This window comes from Vitis riparia, chromosome 2 (genome assembly GCF_004353265.1).
Source record: "Vitis riparia cultivar Riparia Gloire de Montpellier isolate 1030 chromosome 2, EGFV_Vit.rip_1.0, whole genome shotgun sequence".
Taxonomy (NCBI): Eukaryota; Viridiplantae; Streptophyta; class Magnoliopsida; order Vitales; family Vitaceae; genus Vitis; species Vitis riparia.
In genome coordinates this window covers 17,073,910-17,094,066 of record NC_048432.1, presented here as the reverse complement: position 1 = coordinate 17,094,066, position 20,157 = coordinate 17,073,910, and the positions used below count along the sequence as shown (strand labels likewise).

General features: G+C 32.8%; 1 protein-coding gene across 5 annotated transcripts; it reads right to left on the bottom strand.

Moving 5' to 3' along the window:
* Positions 1–7,688: 7,688 nt before the first annotated feature.
* LOC117907035 lies at positions 7,689–15,293 on the bottom strand. Of its 5 annotated transcripts, none has more exons than XM_034820383.1 (5): positions 14,110–15,293; positions 13,443–13,994; positions 12,915–13,312; positions 9,112–10,070; positions 7,689–8,037 (listed from the first exon to the last, which is right to left on the bottom strand). In XM_034820383.1, the coding sequence occupies exons 1-3, from the start codon at positions 15,055–15,057 to the stop codon at positions 13,211–13,213; spliced, it is 1,602 nt and encodes a 533-aa protein (XP_034676274.1). In that variant the 5' UTR covers positions 15,058–15,293; the 3' UTR covers positions 7,689–8,037; positions 9,112–10,070; positions 12,915–13,210. The 5 variants fall into 5 exon arrangements, with proteins under 5 accessions (XP_034676274.1, XP_034676281.1, XP_034676299.1 ...); XM_034820390.1 differs by having other exon boundaries at positions 9,580–10,070; XM_034820400.1 differs by lacking the exon at positions 7,689–8,037 and having other exon boundaries at positions 8,890–9,663; positions 9,756–10,070.
* Between the last annotated feature and the right edge of the window lie 4,864 nt (positions 15,294–20,157).

Here is a 20,157-nt window from a genome sequence, read left to right as displayed (position 1 = left end):
TTATATTTATTTAACTTATTTAACTTATTTTTTCTTAAATTAAATAATTATTTTGGCAAACTATACAAGAAAAAATCTTTCTTTTTTTTTTTTTTTGGCTTCTTGGAACCAAACATATACGTATATTGGGTTACATTGAAATGTTACATGTGGTGACATAAGTTGTGGAGTCCTCACAGTTGCCCCACTTTGATTGGTGAATTCAATTAAAACATCCATGATGTATTCAAAAGCACATGAAGTGAAGGAAGGAAATAAATGAATTAATTTAAAAATAAATTAAGGAGCTCCCATGTATCCAGAGTGTTCCAGTATGGGCAGATGTGCCAGTGGGGCAAAGGGGGTCATGGCCCCAAACTGTATTATTATATGCTTATTTACCTTAATTTAAATGAATAAAATTGAGAATAAGGAATTTATTGAGGGTGGATTAGAAAAACTCCATCATTTTGTATCATAAGGGGAACAGCCAAAGGAATTGATAGGTGTAGGTTGACCTTTCACCTCCTCATCAATACACATACATGTGTATATACATAAAATATAGGGGTAGGAGGCATCCAAAACTCCAAAGAAATTATTGGGTTTGTAATTGAGTGAGCTGTCTTGACAAATGTGGGGCATATGAAGGGTGAGGGTGAGGGTAAGGGCAAGGGTGAGTTTATGGTTAAGGTGTGATCCATTTGTCCTGCATATTTTTTTTTTTTCTTTACTAGTTTTATTCGTAATCTTCATTATTATCAAAAGAAAGGGAGTTGATGAAGGAAGATCAAATTGGGGAGAGGGGGGTAAGGGACCCACTGATGAATTCCAAATTTAAGCCTGGTTTGGTCAACTAGTAGAGGGAAGAGGGAAGAGGGAAGAGGGAAGAAAGGGAAGAGGGAAGAGGGTATCCTTATTCAGAGGGCCCAAATCAAGATGGGTCCATGCCCTCCAATCCATGGCTCCAAAAGAGTAGTGGACTGTTAGTGCTAGTAGTAGTGTAAATGTGTAACTTCATTTTCAATCTACACCCAGCAAAAGGCCCACACCTCATGAATTAAGGACCCATCCTCTCTACTCCGTCCAAACATTGCAGCCATCAATTTTCAGCATTTACCCTCATCCTCTCCGTAAACCCAATCCAACCCAACCCATTCCATCAAATAAAAAAACACCTATTTATTATCTGTATCCCCCTATTGAATACCCAATAAGATATCCTACACAACCAAGACAAGAAAAGAAAAGAAAAAGGCTTCATACAAAAGGTAGCTTTGGATTTCCAATGCCCATAAGTAAAGATAAGGTATGACACTTCTGCTTTGTTATGTAGTTATTCGATGTGGTTACCCTTATCCCTGAGTCCTGATGACCCAAAAAGAGAAGCATTTATCAAACAATTCCATGATATCTAAGAATCATAGAAGAAAGGGGGAGTCTTCCATGGTTTGGCCCGGTTTGCCGAGTTGGAAGTCTCAGTTTCTCAGACCCATCTCCGGCTCACTGAAAACATCACGGACCCCTTTCTCCCTCCCACCCTGGGACTATGAAATCACTTCCACATATAATATTTAAACCTGTTCTCCCTGGGGCCATTATGCCCACATATAATATTTAAGAGTCATCATTTCCCACATCTTTCTATGGCCTGCATCTTCAACAAGCTCCGGGAGGGCCACCATTCTGTTCATCTGAGGGCTCTGCTAATCCTATCTCTCGCTCTTGCATTAGAAAATCTCCTTCCTCGTGAGTAGATCAGTCAGAGTAGCCAGTCACATTAAGCATTGAATAGATAAAAAATAAGAAACACAGAGTGGTGTGTGCTTGGCTAAACTAAATCGTGGATGTGGCATCTACCCCAAGAGAGAAAGGAAAACAACAACCCAAGCTGATGATAAGGAACTTTATGGAGGATGTAAGCTTGAACAAGTAGTTGCAACTGTTGCCACAGATGCTCATAACTCTTGATGTTGATATAGTATTATTTGTAGTCATGACAGAAAAGAGTTCCATTCAGTCCCCAGACCCCAGCCCCCATCTCCATCCTTATCCCCATTATGGTAAAGCTTACTTGTAAAACTTAAGAAATAACATGGGCTTGTAACGGGGAAGATGGAATATTTCAGCAAGGGTGGGAAACTTCATTCATTGGCACGCTAGCTCTTATGATTTTGAATGCAAGGAATGGCAATTCTTTTTAAGATGCGCGGATTTGTTTGATGGATCCTGCAAGCAAGGTGGCTATGCCATCAGGATGCTTGTCAACCTTGAACACTCCCACGGACCCAATTCATTTTATTTTCCTTCCACAGGTCAAATCACGCAACCACCAATATATTTCTCTTAAATGCCTTCATTTCTTTGTATTGTGGCACTAAAATCTCCCACTTCTCTAGGGTAAGAGTAACGTTCAATTTAGCCCAATGTGCTAGTTTGACTTCTGGGCATGCCTGAAAAAATGTTCTTGTCCTTTTCTTTTCCCAGTGACCATGCATGTATGATTGGTTCCTTTGTGTGCGCTAGAATCTTTTTTTCTTCTTTCTTTTTTCCCTTTTCTTTTTTTTTTTTTTGGCTTGACATTAGGACTGTTATTCCATTGAATTTGTATCAGCACCGAAAGTACTAATATTAGAATAGTTATCAAGAAGAAGTATAACTGCCCTGGAGAGTAAATCGATTTCTTAAGGAATTCTCCTGGTTTAGGTCACTTATTCTAGACTTTTAGAGTGAACCAAGTTAACAGAAGACTTTTTATTAAATTAATTGAGAGAATGTATGGTAAGAACACTATATAACATGGCTCTTCACTACCTGACACCTCTTTGAAAAGAAAGTCTCTCAAAGGCAATATGCTGGGTATTGTTTTATAGTATTCTTATTGTAGTTTCCCATTTATACAGCTTCAAAACAACTCCTAGAACCTCAAAAATTTTACCTTTGATCTAATTGTTTCCGGACAATTTCTAGTTAGAGAAGAGGATGGTACAAATTTAGAAATCCTCGCGATCTTCTATCCATCCGATAACTCTCTTCTAGCTAGATCTTGGCACTTAAGAATGATTGAATTCTCACTTGGGAATAGAGGTTAGGGTTCTCTTCTTCAAGAGGATAGAATGAGTTAAATTCCAAGCCCGAAACCCCTAAGAGGATTTATATGAACTTACCCATAGGCTTAAGTAATTTAAGCCTATTTTGGATTGGAGTCACTTAAGGTGGCTTACTAGGTCTTTAATTCATATTAGACTTTAATTAATTAATTAACCCCGTTCAAAAAAACCATTTATAAGTTCTTGTGCAACCTTATGTTTTTACCGAAACATCTTTATGCTTACATATAAATAAAAAACTCAAATATCTCTATAAAAAAATGTTACCAAGGGATATATGTTCGAGTTTGGACTATTAAAACCTATAGGAAAATACTAATTCTCTCATAATCTAATTTTGAAATTAACTCATTATCTCACTATAAAGAGTCAATTGCACTTCAGTATTCTATAATATTAAATCAAAATATAAAGTTCAGGTTCATGACCTACTAATGACTATATGCAAGTTCCTCATGAACTGATATTTATAATCTAACAAAGTAATGTTATCAATCTCTCAAAATTACTTCTATAATATTTAAGTCTCAAATCCTCCTATTATGTGATCAATTGACATACTCTAACTCTCTAAAAACATATGTCAAATTCTATTGAAAAAATTATTATGATTACAAATTTTATGATTACATGTGCTTAGGACCATCTAATAAAACATATTGTCTTAATCTCATAAAATATCATGGTATCTGTCTTAAGAATACCACCTGTTGTAACATGTCTTAATCAACAATAACATAATTCATAAGAAGTATACGATCACCTTATGATATTATCCATAAGTCTAAGTCATTGAAAACTTCAATACTAATTAATTTAATATTCTCTCAAGATTGAGAACACATGTATCATAGTACCTTGGTGAATCATGATTATCTTATCGTCAATGTCATGATTTACCATAGATCATTTCAATGTGTAACCATGCACATTACAACACTGAACATGGAAAATTCATTTCAATGGCCAAGATAGGTTACCTTTCAAACTATGAGGTAGTGTACCACAGTTTTATATGGATTATCTTATTTCATTAATCGACTATGAATAATTTATCATCTTGCAATAAACATATAATTTGGATTTTCTATACAACTCTTTATGCACTTAAGTCATATACAATATAAGTGATATAAACGTGAATGTTCATAAAATTAAAATTTCAATCAAAGATAAAACAAAAACAAAAAATCATAACATATAAATATAATAATAAAATTATATTTTGTTATATTATGTCATATTTTTAAGGGTTTTATCACAACAAAATCAACCTTCGTGACATTGCTTAGCTCACATTTGATGGCTAAAGAGCGTGTGATTGGTCTACAAAGTATCCTCGATGAATAAATGTATTAGATACTACTGTCACAAAAGTGATTTACTAAATTGATGTGGCATAACCCATGCTAGAGGAGGCTTCTTACACAATAGTGAGTAATGATACTAAATTGATTGGTCGAATAGTCCTCAGTACTATTTTAGGACTGATGTTGTTTTGTCCATTTGTTCATTAACTTAATAAACTTAGGAAACAAGAACGTGCACTAGTATACTCCTCCACTGATATAATTATGGTCGACTTATTCCTATCCTACTACTAAAAAAATGATACAAGGTTGTTGTGATTTGCAATCAAAGTACAAATGTGTTGAGTTGGTGCGGTGCCTGTAAAAACGTGTTGACTTATTCCTATCCTTTCTCAATTTCCCTACTTTTTATGCTAAAGTCGCCTTGAATTCTGGTAAGAAAAAGGCTCAAAACGCCCTTCCTTTTCTTTAATCATTTTTTGGCACTAACTACTCTCCTATGAATTTTGATTTAAAAAAAAAAAAAATTGCTTCATAAGATTCCTTTTTTTATTACAACCTTCATTTATTTAATTTGTGTTATCGATAATGACCGTCTCCATTTAAACGTCCTCGTTTTTTTACATGTACTGTAGTATAAGCTATGTTTAGTTCTCACAAAATTTGAGAGAAAATGAAAAAATAAAAAATAAAATGTGAAAAAAAAATTTTAAAAATTAAAATCGATAATTATTTTTATATACTACTTAAAACTCAATTCACTTTTATTTTTCTTTTCTATATAAATATTAAATAATTTTAAAATATATAAGTATTTAATTAATGTTTTATTTTCTTTTACATTTTTCATAATAAAATCAACATGAAAAAATATTTTTCTTTAATATTTTTTTTCTTTCTTTAGTACTTTCTTATAACTAAATATAACTTACATGATTTTAAATTATATTTGATTAATCTAGTGATTTCATGTGATATCTTTCCATTCTCATCTTCTACATTACTCTCCTTCTGCCACATTTCTTTTATTGTCATTTCAAAACCCATTACCATTCTATAACTTGCCATCATTTTTACTAAAGTTTTTTTTTCTTTTTTGGTGTGTCACTTTACTTGTTACTAAAGATCTTATGAAGTTTAGTAAAACAAACCTATGATAATTATCCAAGAGGAGGTGAATCAGATGATGATCATTCTAAAAAAAATTTTGTCAATTCGTAAAATTATATGCAATAAAAATACAAACTAAAAATCATAACAATAATAAAAATACAATAAAGAGGTAAGGAAAGAGAATATAAACAACGGAATTTAACATGGTTCAATGTAGCCTCACCTACATCCACAATCTCAAGCTTCAATGTAAATCTTAAAATGTTCCATTATACCAAGGATCCTTCAAAACAAAGAATTTTTCAATGTACACCTAGTTTTCCAGTTCCAAGGAACCTCTACAAGTTTTTGGTGTTATCCTCACGCCTTTATAATTGCTTCACAACCTTCATAAGATTCTCACAAGATTTTCTCAAGGATACAAAAACAGATAGAAACAAAAAGCTCCTTTTGAAGAGTAGATATATAAGGTAAAATGGACTTAAACTCGAGTACAATAAAAAAATGTGCAAGTTTTGGTTTGATACAGAGCAAATGCTTAGGAAAAGTTTGGACTCAAAGTATTAGTAATTTGCAAGGTGTTAATCTATCATCAATGAGTTTTAATATTTATATTCATAATATTTTGTGAAAAAAAAGAAGAAGAAATTAATGGTTAGACGCATCTTTCTCTCATCCAATCAATCGTCCAACCAATCACCAACCATTAGCATTTCCAAGTGACCCTTGGTCAATTGATAGAACAATCGATAAACACTACTAAGGTAACTCGATTGACGATTGATTGTTTTGGTCAAGTTAACAACACAAAATATGATTGAAAGACAATTTTTAATGATGGAAAACATGTCAAAATATGATTATTATTTTTTTCTTTTTATCCTTAAAAAATCTATCTCATTTGCCATTAAAATCATCAATAATGTATAAATTGATCGAGTTTCTAAAAAAGTCTTTTAAAGACTTCATTCTTTTTTTTTTTTTTCCAAAAATGCTTAGCTTTTAAAACATATTTATTTTGATAAAAAAATAAATAAATATTTTGCTTATCACATCAACATCCAATTCAAGTCATCAACAAGTTTTCCTTTGCTTTCATTGAGACCTTTTAAGTTTCTTCTCATATAGCTTCTTCTTCATCTAAGAAGATCATTTTGCTCATCACAATTGAAATTGTATATTAAATCTAAACCTTATTTTGTTATGTACCCACCCAAGCTAACAGGTTGGCCCTCTTCAATCAAAATTGAGATACGCTATTTTTCGTATTGTGGGACATGAATTAAAGACAATAATAAACAAGATACTATATATACGGCTCATAGGAACTAAAGATCAAGAGAAATTTTTTCACTGGTGAATGGTGGTTGTGATCTTCCTCCAATAGTACTAGTGGATCTTCTTCCAACAAGACTAGTGCTGTTCCCTGTCCTCCCCCACCTAGTGATATTTAGATGACGAAATTGGAAATGAGAGCTAGTAATAGAGCATTAAGAAGAGAAGGAAACTCTTCTTCCCATACACTCTCTAAAGAGAAGAGTCCTTGAGCAATACAAGGAAAGATCTCATAAAATTATCATCCAAATGAAGAAGGGTCCTTGAGCAAGAGAGCCTCCTTCTAGCCTCTATAAGGAGAAAACTAACAAAGCCTATCCACAAAAAAAAAATGGAGAATAACCAACAAAATGCATCCAATGCCTTGGGATCCAAAACTTTGCTTCTAATGAACCATGAACATAAAAAATGAATAAACATGAAGCAGCTAAAAAACCCTTGTAGAAGTTGCAAATATCTATATGGTAGGGTAGATGACGTTATGAAGGGTTTTTTCATATACTCACAAGAATGCAGACTATTCATTAGATTAGTAGCAGTAAGTGCATTGTCTGACCAAGATGATGAAAAACATAAGTGGAAAATGATAAGTCTCCGACCATTTTCAAATAATAGCAATTTCACTGTCTGGTCTAGTCTTTTGTGGGGCAACTAGGAGAGTTTGATGATTAAAGCTATGCCCAATGAATAAAGAAGGAAACCTCCCATTCATTCTCCACTATGCTAAAACTGCAAGATCCTAATCCTTGCATCATATTGAGTGCCACCATTTTATTAAAGGAAAAGGAGAAAACTGTCATTTTTTCCTTTCAATAGTTAAACTTATACCTAAGAGAAATCATCAACAAATGCAACAAACTTCGTATAGATCAAGGAGGAACATAGTATGTGTTGGACCCAAACATTTTACTGAACAATGGTAATAGGAAATGGTGTGTTTCTGTTCATACTCTAAAGATAAACATGTCTACAAACTTTTAGAACAAAAGGATCTTCACAAGCTAACTAAGAAACAATCTCTTTGACAGAAGATGAGGATGTCTCTGACAAGCCAAGTGATCAACTGCTATTATACTACTGCCAAGGAACTTTACGGCCTGGGCCTGGGTACTAGTTCCACCAATATGCACCCAGCAGGTAGAGAACAACCCTCTCACTACCATTGCAATTGTCCACATTGTCACAAGATCCTGAAATACAAAATAAGAGGGATAAAATGCCACATAATCCACCACAGTTCATAGCTTTTTGAATGTTACTAATTAAAACCAAAGAAAGAGATAATATTAAGGTCAGGGATGTTGCCTTTCCCAAACATGGAAGAGTATGTACCCAAACAGCAATCATAAACTTGTCTTGGACTCAAACTGAGAGTATAAAAGGAGAGAAATGAAGATATATCAATCATATTATCTAAAACTCCTAAATTTATGATGAGCTAAACCAAGAGATCAATGCACTACATATAGCAGTCAAGTTAGTTATAAGTTACGATTCCAATCCTCAACTTCCTCAAGTTTGAGACTTGTGAAATCTTTTTCTTTCTTCCTTTCTTTTCTTTGTTTGTTTTCCCTGTAGAGGCACTTCTTTTTGGCTGTCTGTTGCATGTAAATGTTAGGCCAGCCCTCAAAAGTATGACACTAGTGAAATTAGATTCTGTTCCTTCAATGTAATCCATTGAACCATGTAAGATCTTGATTTTAACAGTTTCCTCTTGCTTTATCATTTCTTGGACTTAATTTTAAAAATTAAGTATTGCAGGAAAAGAGGAAGGGACAGAAATATTAAATGAGGCAACAAGCCTTATCGCATTTTTTTATGAAGAAAGACAATGACTTGATTTGCTTGTTAGGGTTCATGATTTTGTGGTCAGAATCCATCATGTAGTTTCTCTGCCAGGAAATCAACAGAAAGCACAAACAAGATTGTCTGAAGGGTGAATATGGAAATTTTTAAATGAAACAACACAGATAATTTTGGCACAGAGATGGTGTTCTTTTATAGAATTCATAAAAAAGAGTCAAAGGGAAGCACCTAGCAGGTGAATAACAGAAACAGATAATTTTGGCATGTAGATGATGTTCTTTTATAGGAAGTTATTTATACAAAAGAGTCAAAGGGAAGAACCCAGAACACAGAAAGCATCCAAAGGCAAGCCTAACAGGTGAGAAAAGAAAGAACTAGAGGGAGTAGGCATGAGACTTCACAGTGCCTCAGGCCAACCACAACATGAAATTAAATAAACAAGGATCAGCCACCCTCACCTAGGGACCCATGGGACCAAGAGAACAGAGAAAGGAATTTTTAACATTTAAGCCTGATAGATCTGGTCCCTCAAAAAATGCACCTTGGCCTGCACTAAAAAAGGCAAAGGGAAGCAGTTCTCCAAATCCGCCAGTGTGTTTCCTCCCACAAAGTTGCACCTGTCTGACTGACCAAGAGCTCTTCACAATATGAGGAAGCACTCAAGATATGCTGAATATCAAGAAGATTAGTGCTTAAAGTGTACCCACCACATAGTTTGGGAGAATATGATTGATAGACTACTCACAAAGTTTTCCAAAAAGAAAAAGAAAAAGAAAAAACAAAACACTAATTAACCATAATCCACCACTTCCACATCAAATGATCAATGGTAAGAATGTCTTTCCACACAGCTGATCCTGGATGTGGACAAGAGCCCCATATCAAGGATATATGTATGAGTGAGAGGAAGAATGCAGCAAAAGCACCTTTGAAGAAGATTTAACCAAGAACACCAACTTCTAGAGGCCTCCTGCAACATGTAATCCTCAGTCTCCTCCTTGAGACAACACCTGCAAATGCGAGCCACAAAAGGAAGCCAGAGACTCTTAGTTCCCAATGATGGAAGATCAATGAGAACTTCGATTCCAATAGCATTTCCCACCTTACAAACATTAACATCTACTACTAATGCCTCCCTCCAGGATGCCAAGACAAAAAAATTCCAGGAACTGGTCTTCGAGCACCCTTCCCCCACACCTAATGTCAAACCAAAACTTAGTCCTTTGTTCATTCCCAACTGAGATGCCATTGAAACCATGAATAAGCATCCCAACCTCTCTTAACAGCCTCCAAAACTCACAACCAAGAGAGTGCTTATTCCTTAATACCCTAATCCCTCTTCTATAACCCTGAAGTTAGCCACCATCACTCTCCTCCATGATCTTTTTTCCATAAGCGAACCTCCAAACCCACGTTCCTAACAAAACACAACTCAGAATAAGCAAAATATTGATCCCTAAACCCCTTAACCATAGTTGTTAAAAATTCACCATATATGATATGTTACAACGATACAATATATTTTAATGGAAATCGATACATATGACAATATGCAACCTTTCTTGCACATATCTTATGATACACAATACAATATGTGATACAACAATATAATGATACATACATCTTCAACTATTTTTCATAATTTTTAAGAAAAATCAAATCCAAAATTTTGTATTAAAAAAAATATTATATTAATTGCATAAATATATAGAAAGGTTAGAAATTGATCATAAAAAGGAAGTAGAGATAAAATAATTTAACATAAAATGCTACATTCTTGTTGTCAAAAATCATATTGGAAGTTAAGTAAATTTATTCTTACAATGAATAGTTCAGAATTTTCATTTGGATGGTTTGAATGTTGTATTGAAAATGATAGTGATTGGCTTTTGGTTTTTGGTTTTTGGTTTTTGGTTTTCTTTTTTTCTTTTTCTTTTTTTCTTTTTTTTTGGGATTTTTTTTAGTAGGGAATGAATGAAGATGATCATAAAAAGTTGGAACTTTGAAAATGACATATAAACACACACACACACATATATATATATATATATATCAACATTACATATAAGTACATAAGCATGGTTAGATTTTGGAATTTAAATATAAAAATTTAAAAAGTATATTTTTGGGGATTTTGTAATGAACCTATAACTGAAACTCATACTTTGTTAAATTGAATTTTTCAAAACTCAAGTGTTCAATATTTCCATATGGTTAGATGTAGTTTCACTCTTTAAATCCTACGATCAAAACACTTACAATAATAGAAAAATGGAAAAAGATAGACAAAACAGAAAAATAGAAAAACGATAGACAATATGTTTTATGAGTTTAACAACTATGCCCTTAAATTCTTACTAGCACACTTTGTAGACCTTTTCACCAAATGGTCTTCTTGCCTTCGGCCTTCCTCCCATTCCCCATTAGAAAATCTATTTGGAGCCTTTCCATTGTATTATACACTGATACAAAACTGATATTTATTGGAGGCCATAGTTTTTTTGTTTACTTGTGATGAAAGACTACAAGTAATTTTCCACAGTTCTCAGCCTCCTTGTTTGATGTATCACACTTTATAGTATTTGATATTAGATCTAAATACCTTAAAAAACATAATTTTGCAGTAAGAGAAATTAACTTTAGTGTTCCATGATCCAAGCCACTGGTGAAAAACAGTTGAAAAAGCTTGAAAGGCCAAAAGTGAGTGCACAACATTTTATTCAAAATTGCACTCTTTATTTTTTTTTTTCAGTAAGGCAAACTAGCTATAAAGTTCCATGATCCAAGTCACTGGCTGAAAAACAGTTGAGAAGCAGAAAATGAGTCCACACTCCACAAGCACAAAAGGTTGTTTGGAGTCGCAATGATTGTGACACATGGAGTAGGAATGACTTTTAGAGAGCTGAGACAGCATTGGGGCTTGTAAGGCATCCTAAAATTGGGTAAAAGAGAGTGGAGAATGAAAAGCTACAACTTGATTGGAGCTCTAAAACCAAATTCTCTTTTTTTGTTTTGTTTGTAACAGATGGAAATAAAATTGGATAAAAGAGAGTGAAGGAGGATGAAAAGGGATAAAATCGTATAAGAGAGAGTGGAGGAAGAGTGACGACTTTATTTTTTATTTTATTTTCAGGCTTGTAAGACAGCAAATAAAATTGGGTAAAAGAGAGTGAAAGAGGATAGAAAGAGATGACTTGATTGTAGAGCTCTAAAACCAACTTCACTTGATTGTATAGCTCTAATTGGGACCTCTGGTTCATTGACAGAGGGCACTGCCACTGAGCTACATCCTAGGGGTAGCTCTAAAACCAACTTGATTGAATAGGCTTATACCACATTCAAGCTTATCTTTAACTGCTTTACAAGTATATAATAGCCCTAAAAATTAGGACAAAAGTCTCATAATTGCAAAATGTACAAAATGCTAGCAAGCAGGTGCTTAGTTTTTAGAGTTTCCAGTTTAGATTCAAGCATTTTAACATTTACTTGTGCCTTTATGAAATATTTTTCCATCAGATCTTTAGAATTACTCCTAGAATAAGAACTTTTATGGCTAGTAAGTGTTATCATTTTGTGGTATTTAAGTGACTGACAAGGTCTATCAGCAGATAACCAAGTTTATTTCCCAGCGAAAACCTGACCAAGGTTTTCTTTTCTCTCTCTTCAATGGCTTAGAGCTATATGGTAAAAAGGATTCATGCAGGCAACCAAACCTTAGGTAGTTGAGATTTGCCTTTATTAAGTTAAGCTATCTATCAAGGTTCCCTTTTAACAAAATAATTAAGTTTCCCATCTCCCTCCTTGAACTCCTTCCCTCTTTCATTTCATTTTTAATTTCAGGAAATATCAAAATCATGAACCTAAATCATCACTTTAAAGTTGCTTTTAATTTGATAATAAAATTAATCATGATGATGAATTTCCATCAAGGAGGAATTTGGTTTTGTTTGAAGCATCATCTTTCCACAAGTGTATTTTAGCTGCTACTTATCCAAAGGAACTCTTATTTATCCTAAAAACGATGATCTGCTCGCTGAAAACTATATCACTCACCATTATTTCAACTATCATGTCAAATACTGGAAATGTAAACTTAGGTAAGTGTTCTAATTAATTGTGATTTTTCCTATTTGATCAAAAAAGATACAAAGAGAGAAGTAAGCATAGCTAACTTTATCATTTCAAACTAGTAGTACAGTTATAACTTTCTCTCACTTCATTAGCAATTCAAAATATCAGTTATCGGTTTTTGGTAAATTACCTTCTGATGCAATGCAAAGGCAAAGAATATGATCCCCCAAGTGTAAAATCTCTGTGACAGTCTTCAACTCAACTGTGTGAATTCAGCACCACCAAATATCCATAGTCTGTGAATATGGGTCTTCAAAAGGCCAAACTAGAGTTGATTAACAACCGACACAGAATGGAGGATGAAGTCAAACCAATTGAACAAAATAAAGCACATGATAGAATGGCCCTTCTTCTAAATTCGGCTTCATAACCAACATGAGGGCAAGTAGGCCATGTGCCTCCACCCCATCCAACATTCAGACAGAATCAATTAAAAGAACTGAAGGATCCTTTCTCACACTGCCCAACAGTTAATTTAAGGAGTTCACTGCTTGTCTGATTTAGTCTGCAACATAGCCTACGTGGAACCTGTTCAAGAACATTCAATGTTTTAAAAGCTAAAACAGGGCCCAAAAGATCTCTGAAAATTTCAACAGATAACCCAATAGTACACACTACATTAAAATATTTGCAAACAAATTGACAGAAAGAAACACACCAAATGCCAATTCTTGCTCAGTGGATACCCCAACACCTGGATATGTTGCACATAGCGCAGTGGACGCATTTGCGGAAAACAGAAAACTTTCCTTTTCAAATCATCTTTTCCTCTGGCCCGTTCATATGAACCCAAAGTAGCATTACCTTCTCTTCCTACATCTTTCAAGAAAAAGAGGATTGGCTTTTTACAAACAGATCTGTATGGGTCTCTGGTGTCGAAGTCAAATTCATTTCTATGATTAATTCTATTCCAAGCAGAATAAGTTTGCTCTGACCGCTCCAATTCACGGGGGAGAACAATGTGTGGGAAAACTTGAACAACATAACCAAGTGAGACAGAAAAAGTTAAATGTCGAGTGTGATCATAACAAATGGATCTCTGCAAGAAGCTCCCTGGATCAACCTTCATGGCTCTGGTAAAACGTTTGAGACTCTCCAGAGAGCTCAAGCCGGGGTAAAAAGGGTCAACCGCTTCAACATGGTGAATTGAGACAAATGGTGCAATCGGATGAGAGGATAAAAGACCATGTGCGTTACCCCTAATATCCCACTGTCATAAACAAACCAAAGGCCTGCAACTCTTAGTTATCATTACAATGCAAATAAATGATTTTTTTTTTTGCCTTTTTTTTCAAGGAGAAAGGGGCTGAGAAAGCAAGAATCACCTGGTGAAAGCCATGCTCTCTGGTCAGAGGAACGCCCAATTCTGTAATGCAGGCATGGAGTCGATCATCGCTTCCATAAAGCTTTGGATATCTGTCTAGACACCCATCTTGAATCTTGGAGAGTGCCTCGGCCAGTGGGTGACTTATAGCAATTCCTCCACCGCCAAAGGCCATAGAATAACTGAAATAGGAATTGGCAGAATGACTCTCAGATGGGCCACCGATGTAAACCATCTCAGATGGATCGTACTTGTTGAGAACAGTAACAAGGTTATCGGCATTGAAAATGGTATCATCATCGCCCAGGACAAACCAGCGCACATCGGGCAGTCCAAGGCGGAAGGACTCCGAGAGAATCCGAGAGATCCGCAGTCCCGAAGGGTGGCCAGTGGGATTGGTGTATCGGAAACGAGAGATGTCCTCGGAAACCATGATGGCAGGCAAAGAATCATCTCCTTCCTCGGGACTCACTCGCTCTTCTAACCAAACGTGCCCGCGCATGTCTTTTGGACGCCACCACAGCCTCACTAACTCCTTCCGCCTTTTCCAGAGATGCGATGAACCAGCTATGCCGAAGACGATGTGCCTCAGAGACAATTCCTCCCCTGCAGAAGGAAGGCTGGCATTTCTGGGAAATGGGAGGAGGGAAACGGAGGGGGGAGGGGGTGACGAGGTCGGCGGCCGCAAGATAGATGAAGAACGATCCTGGCGACGCCTGCCCCACGGGAAAGCTTGGGGTCTCCTTTCCCAATCCTTAAACCGGTGCCAGCAACGAGTCGTGGTGCCGGAGAACACCAGCGACAACCAAGCGGCGGTGGATAGGAGTAGTGCCAAGACGGCGACCACGGCCGTGCCTGTGCGGCTATGACGCCAATGGCGGCTTCGAACTCGACGGGGTGACATGTTTGAGCTCTTGTCCTGGTAAGGCATCATCTTCGTCGTCTTCATCACTCCCAACGTTCATTTCCACGGCGAACAACCACCGTGAATGCAACTACGACGGACCCCCACCCCCTAACTCTTTAAGTCTTAAGTAAAGTGTAAGACCGATAAAAATTAGGGATTCCAATTTGATTTCTGCAAATCTAATTTTTTCCAAGGCAACTTCCAGTTCCAGTTCTCCAGTTCTCCAGTCTCCAGTCTGGTTTTGATTTCAATTTCAAATCGAATAGATCATGGAAGTTGGAACACACTCATTCAAAAGTTTTAACCGGTGGTCCCTTCGGTGCCGCCGCGTATCATGAAATACGGGCCCATTCCATGATTCCATCGCCTAAAGTTTATTTAATTTGCCTTTCCTTTTTTTTCCAATTACTTTCCTAAACAATTTTAAATTACAGAATTAATGTCATGAAAAATACCATCCACGTGCATGCATTCGTCATCCCCCGGTTTGAAATGTCGGTTTAACGGGAAGGTTTATTCCACTCATAATTTTTAAAGAAAAATACTAAAATTTTTATTTTTATTAAACATCAAATAATTTATCATATAAGTTAAAATAAAACTAATATAAGAATTAAATAATTTTTTAAATTCTTTCTTTTAATTTTTTAATAATAATGAATAAAAAAGTTGTTATCATGATCCGACCATGCTTAATCAAAAGATTTCATTCAAAAGCACACACAACTACCTTTACTCATTGAGATATATTATAGTGTTAATTTTGCTTTTTTTTAAGCTAAAATATCATCGGAAGTCAATGAAATTAAACCTTCTATTATTACATGTTTGGGGGTAAAATAGTATAAAAAATAAGTGAAAGCATTTTAAAGTTTTTTTCTCATCACATTTTCAAGAAGAATTCGATGAAAATTTTATTTTTTTCAAAAATTTGATGTAAAGGTGGATAAGTAAGTAGTTCAAACAATTATCGCGTAGTTTTAAATTTTCATTATCAATTATATCAATTGTAAGTAAAAGCTAATGAATTTCAAATAAAAGAAAATTCAATTGCATAATCAAATATCCGATATAACATGAAAAAAACACACATAAAATCCTAATATGTAAAAAACAACTATAGTCTCTTAATGGTTAAATAATTCATTAAATATGAGAAAATGATATACGATTTTACTTTATTGGATGCACTTGTTTCATAGGGTTTTATACCATTAACATTTTTTTATTTTTTTCATATTTTGGATACAACACTCTTATGCTCCTTAGAAAACCTTTTAAAATCCTCACTGAAGTTTAAGCTATGTGAGACTCTCACTTTTATTGTAGTCAATAAAAATTTTCAAAAATAAGTTTGAAAGTTTTGAGAGATTGAAGCACAAACTTATGAAATTGCTATTTTTTCTTTAGGGTTCAATATTCTAATAAAATAAATCTTTTCTTTCTAAGAAAAAATAAGGCTAGTTTTGAAAAATAATCAAACTTTTAATATTATCAAATTACCCTCAAAGAAGTAAAATAAAAATAAAATGATAACCAAGATTTGCACGTTCTATAAACGAGCATTTGAATATTAGGATAAAGTTTTAACATTTCTTGAAGGATATTGGAAAATCCTATTAAATATTTGAATATTTACGATCGAGCATCGGAACATCTTTACAAACAAATAATCCCAACTCTGTTCTAAAATTTTCTAAATGTTTTTTTGTTCTATTAAAAATTATCATAATTATTGTTGAGCTTCAATGATAACCTTCTTTGAAATTCATGATTTAATCTACTACAATAGTCATACCGATCATAATTCAAAGAAAGTCAAATCAATCACACAAGACAATTAAGTTGTGTAGAAACACATGTGCTAAAAAAAAAACAAGCTGTTATTGATTTCCCATATGCTACATTATGACAAAATTATTGAATCAACTATACAAGTTTTATTAGACGTGAGATTTACATTTCTCAAAAGATCATATTCTCCGTTATGAAAAAAACTATTGAGTCAACTATATAACACTTGAGATTTACAATTTTGTGCTGGTGTTAGTTTGTGTCCTTCAATCTTGAACCCTAAGGATGATAACCACGTGGGTGGGTTTGGGATGGATCACCTCATCTCAATTCTGTTCTACTTATTTATATTTATTCTTATTATACTCAAAAGAAAAAATCAAATGGGGCGATGTCAGTATAGGGTATTCTCATACCTGTCCCATCCTACCCTGTTTTTTTGTTTAATTTATTTTTTATTTTTTATTTTAAAACTTTAAATTTATTTTAAAATATATATAATTTATAAATAAATATTTATAATTTATTTTTATGAAAAATAATTTTTTATACATGTTAAAAAAGTTGAAAAAAGAAAAAAAATCAATAAAATAGTTTGTTATCTGGGACAAGGTAGGGCAAAACAAAGTCACACCTGAACCCACTTTTGGATTTCTAAAAATTTCTCAAATTCTTGATCTTTATCCCAAATCTATCTTATTAGGGGCGGAATGATGGATATCCCAAAAAATCATCCTATTGTCATTCCTAATAAACATTATCTTAAGGATCTCCTTTGAAGTCTCTCCAAGTTTTGGAGACATAGTTACCCTTGAATTTATTTAAAATTAACAATTAAGCATCAATCTAATATATTTCCGATAAAATTTTCTCAAACCTTGGGGATGCCTTTCAAGATTTTCTCAAGGATGCTTTTTCGAGATAGTCTCCTATGTAGTTTGCTTAATAAACCAAATTAGATAATTTAAAGGTATTTATAGGTGAATCTAAATTTGAAAATCATGACTAACTAAAAAAATGACCTCAAATTAAGAGGAAGAATGAAAAAAAAATTGAAAATTATATACCACTCAAATGATAGGTCGTTTGTCAATGTGCATATGTAAGATTAAATTGTGTTGTAAATGGCTCAATGTGGCTCAATTAAGCCTTTAAGGTCAACTAATCAACCCTTGTGATAATGTACTTTTAATTTCCTTTGGTGTCACAACTCGTAAATATCCACACAACTCTATAGGTTTTTTGATACATGTACAAAGTTTTTAAAAATTATTTTCTAAAATGCCTAGATTGGAAAATAATTCCAATTTTACGGCACTTTTGGACATGTAGGAGAGAGGTGGGAAAAAAATATTATATTTTAACTTTTCTTACACAACTTATTTACATATCTATTGAATTTGATTTTATATAGAAAATGTCTCTTCAAAAAACACATTTCACAATTTTAAAATCTACCATATACTCTTAAAAGAATTGAATTTAAATTAAATGCATTTTTTTTAATAGACACTTTCTACAATATCAAAAAATTGAATTGATAGTAAAAAGTGTATCTTAAAAAGACAATTTTCACAATTTCATAAAATCCAATACATACTTCAAGAGACATCTTTCATAATTTCATATATTTTAATTTATACTATAGGTGTCTCTTGAATTTGATTTTATATAGAAGGTGTCTCTTAAAGAGACATGTTTCACAATTCCAAAAAAATCCAATATATATTAAAGGTGTCTCTACACCTTCCACAATTTCACAAATTTTAATTTATATTACAAGTGTTTCTTGATTTTGATTTTATATTGAAAGTAAATACTTTCTACAATTCAAAAAAAAAATTGGATTTATACTAAATGTATCTTTTAAAGAGGCACCTTTTACCATTCCACAAAATCTAATATATATTAAAGGTATTTCTTCAAAAGACACCTATATAAAATCAAATCAAAGAAACACTTGTAGTATAAATTAAAATTTGTGAAATTGATGAAGGTGAAAATTAAAATTCAATACACCTTTAGTATATATTGGAATTTGTAGAATTATGAAAAATGTTTATTTAAAAAATACTTTTAATATAAATCCAATTTTTTTGGAGTTGCAAAATGTGTCTCCTTCGATATAAAATCAAATCCAATAAACACTTGTAATATAAATTAAAATTCGTGAAATTGTGAAATGTGTTTCTTGAAAAAAACACCTTTAATATATATTGAATTTTATGGAATTGTGGAAAATGTCTCTTGAAAATACATTTTTAGTATAAATTCAAAATTTTTCAATATAAAATCAAATTCAAGAGACAATATAAATTAAAATTTATGAAATTGTAGAATGTGTCTCTTGAAAGGACACCTTTAGTATATATTGAATTTTGTAGAGTTATAAAAAGTGTCTTTTCAATAAATACTTTTAGTATAAATCCAATTTTTTAGAATTGTAGAAAATGTCTCTTTGAATTTAAATTTAATTCTTTTAGGTGAATATCAGATATTTGAAAATTTTATAAGATGTCTGTTCAAAATACACCTTTCACGTGGTAAAAAGTGTTATAAATCTATCAATTTTTTCCAACCGCTATTTTTAAAATTGTGGTACAAGTTTTAAAAAACCCAACTCTATACATAATGTACTTTTAATTTTCTCTAGTGGAAAACTTGGACTATTGTCAACCTTAAATATTCTAGATTTGTAAGAATCCTTCAAAGGTTTGAAGGAGTTTTCTTTTAGTTTAGGTAGTAATCTAATTTGACAAAAAATGTTCAACATTTGAAAGCTTCTAAGTATCGTTGAATAATTAAAGTTTCCATTTTTTCAAATTCTTCAAATGTTGTTTTCTTTCAAACTTGTCACATGTTGTTTTTGCATTCTAACTTTCGTGAACTACATTCGGGGGATGACTAGCTTAATAACTTTTAGTAGCCATGAATACATATAAATCATAACTTATACCACTAAAGAGGAGTGTTTAGTATTATTTTGCTCACATTCTTTATTTTTATTCAAATTTTTTTAAAATTAAAAATTATTTTTTTAACTAAATTCATTGTATAATTAATATAATATGAAGTTGACTTATTATTATTTTTAACTTTATTACAATTAGAAAATATAAAATGATTATTATTGAAAACAAAAATATTAGAGAAAATAGAAAACGTGATATTTTTAGAGAATATATATTTTTTAATTATTTTCAATTGTTTTAATTTGTTTTTAAATAATAATTATATAAATATGGAGAATGGTTAAAAATAAAATACAAGATATAAAAGTTATTTCTAAAAATATTTAAAAATACAAATAATAAGTTTAAAATATTTTAAATTCTAAACAAAACCTTT

Coding starts and splice junctions, on each gene's coding strand:
- LOC117907035 (XM_034820383.1), bottom strand. CDS start 15,057: ATGAAGACGACGAAGATGATGCCTTACCAGGACAAGAGCTCAAACATG. Junction 13,995..14,109: donor GAGAGCATGGCTTTCACCAG/GTGATTCTTGCT, acceptor TGTTTATGACAG/TGGGATATTAGGGGTAACGC. Junction 13,313..13,442: donor TGAGCAAGAATTGGCATTTG/GTGTGTTTCTTT, acceptor GTTCTTGAACAG/GTTCCACGTAGGCTATGTTG.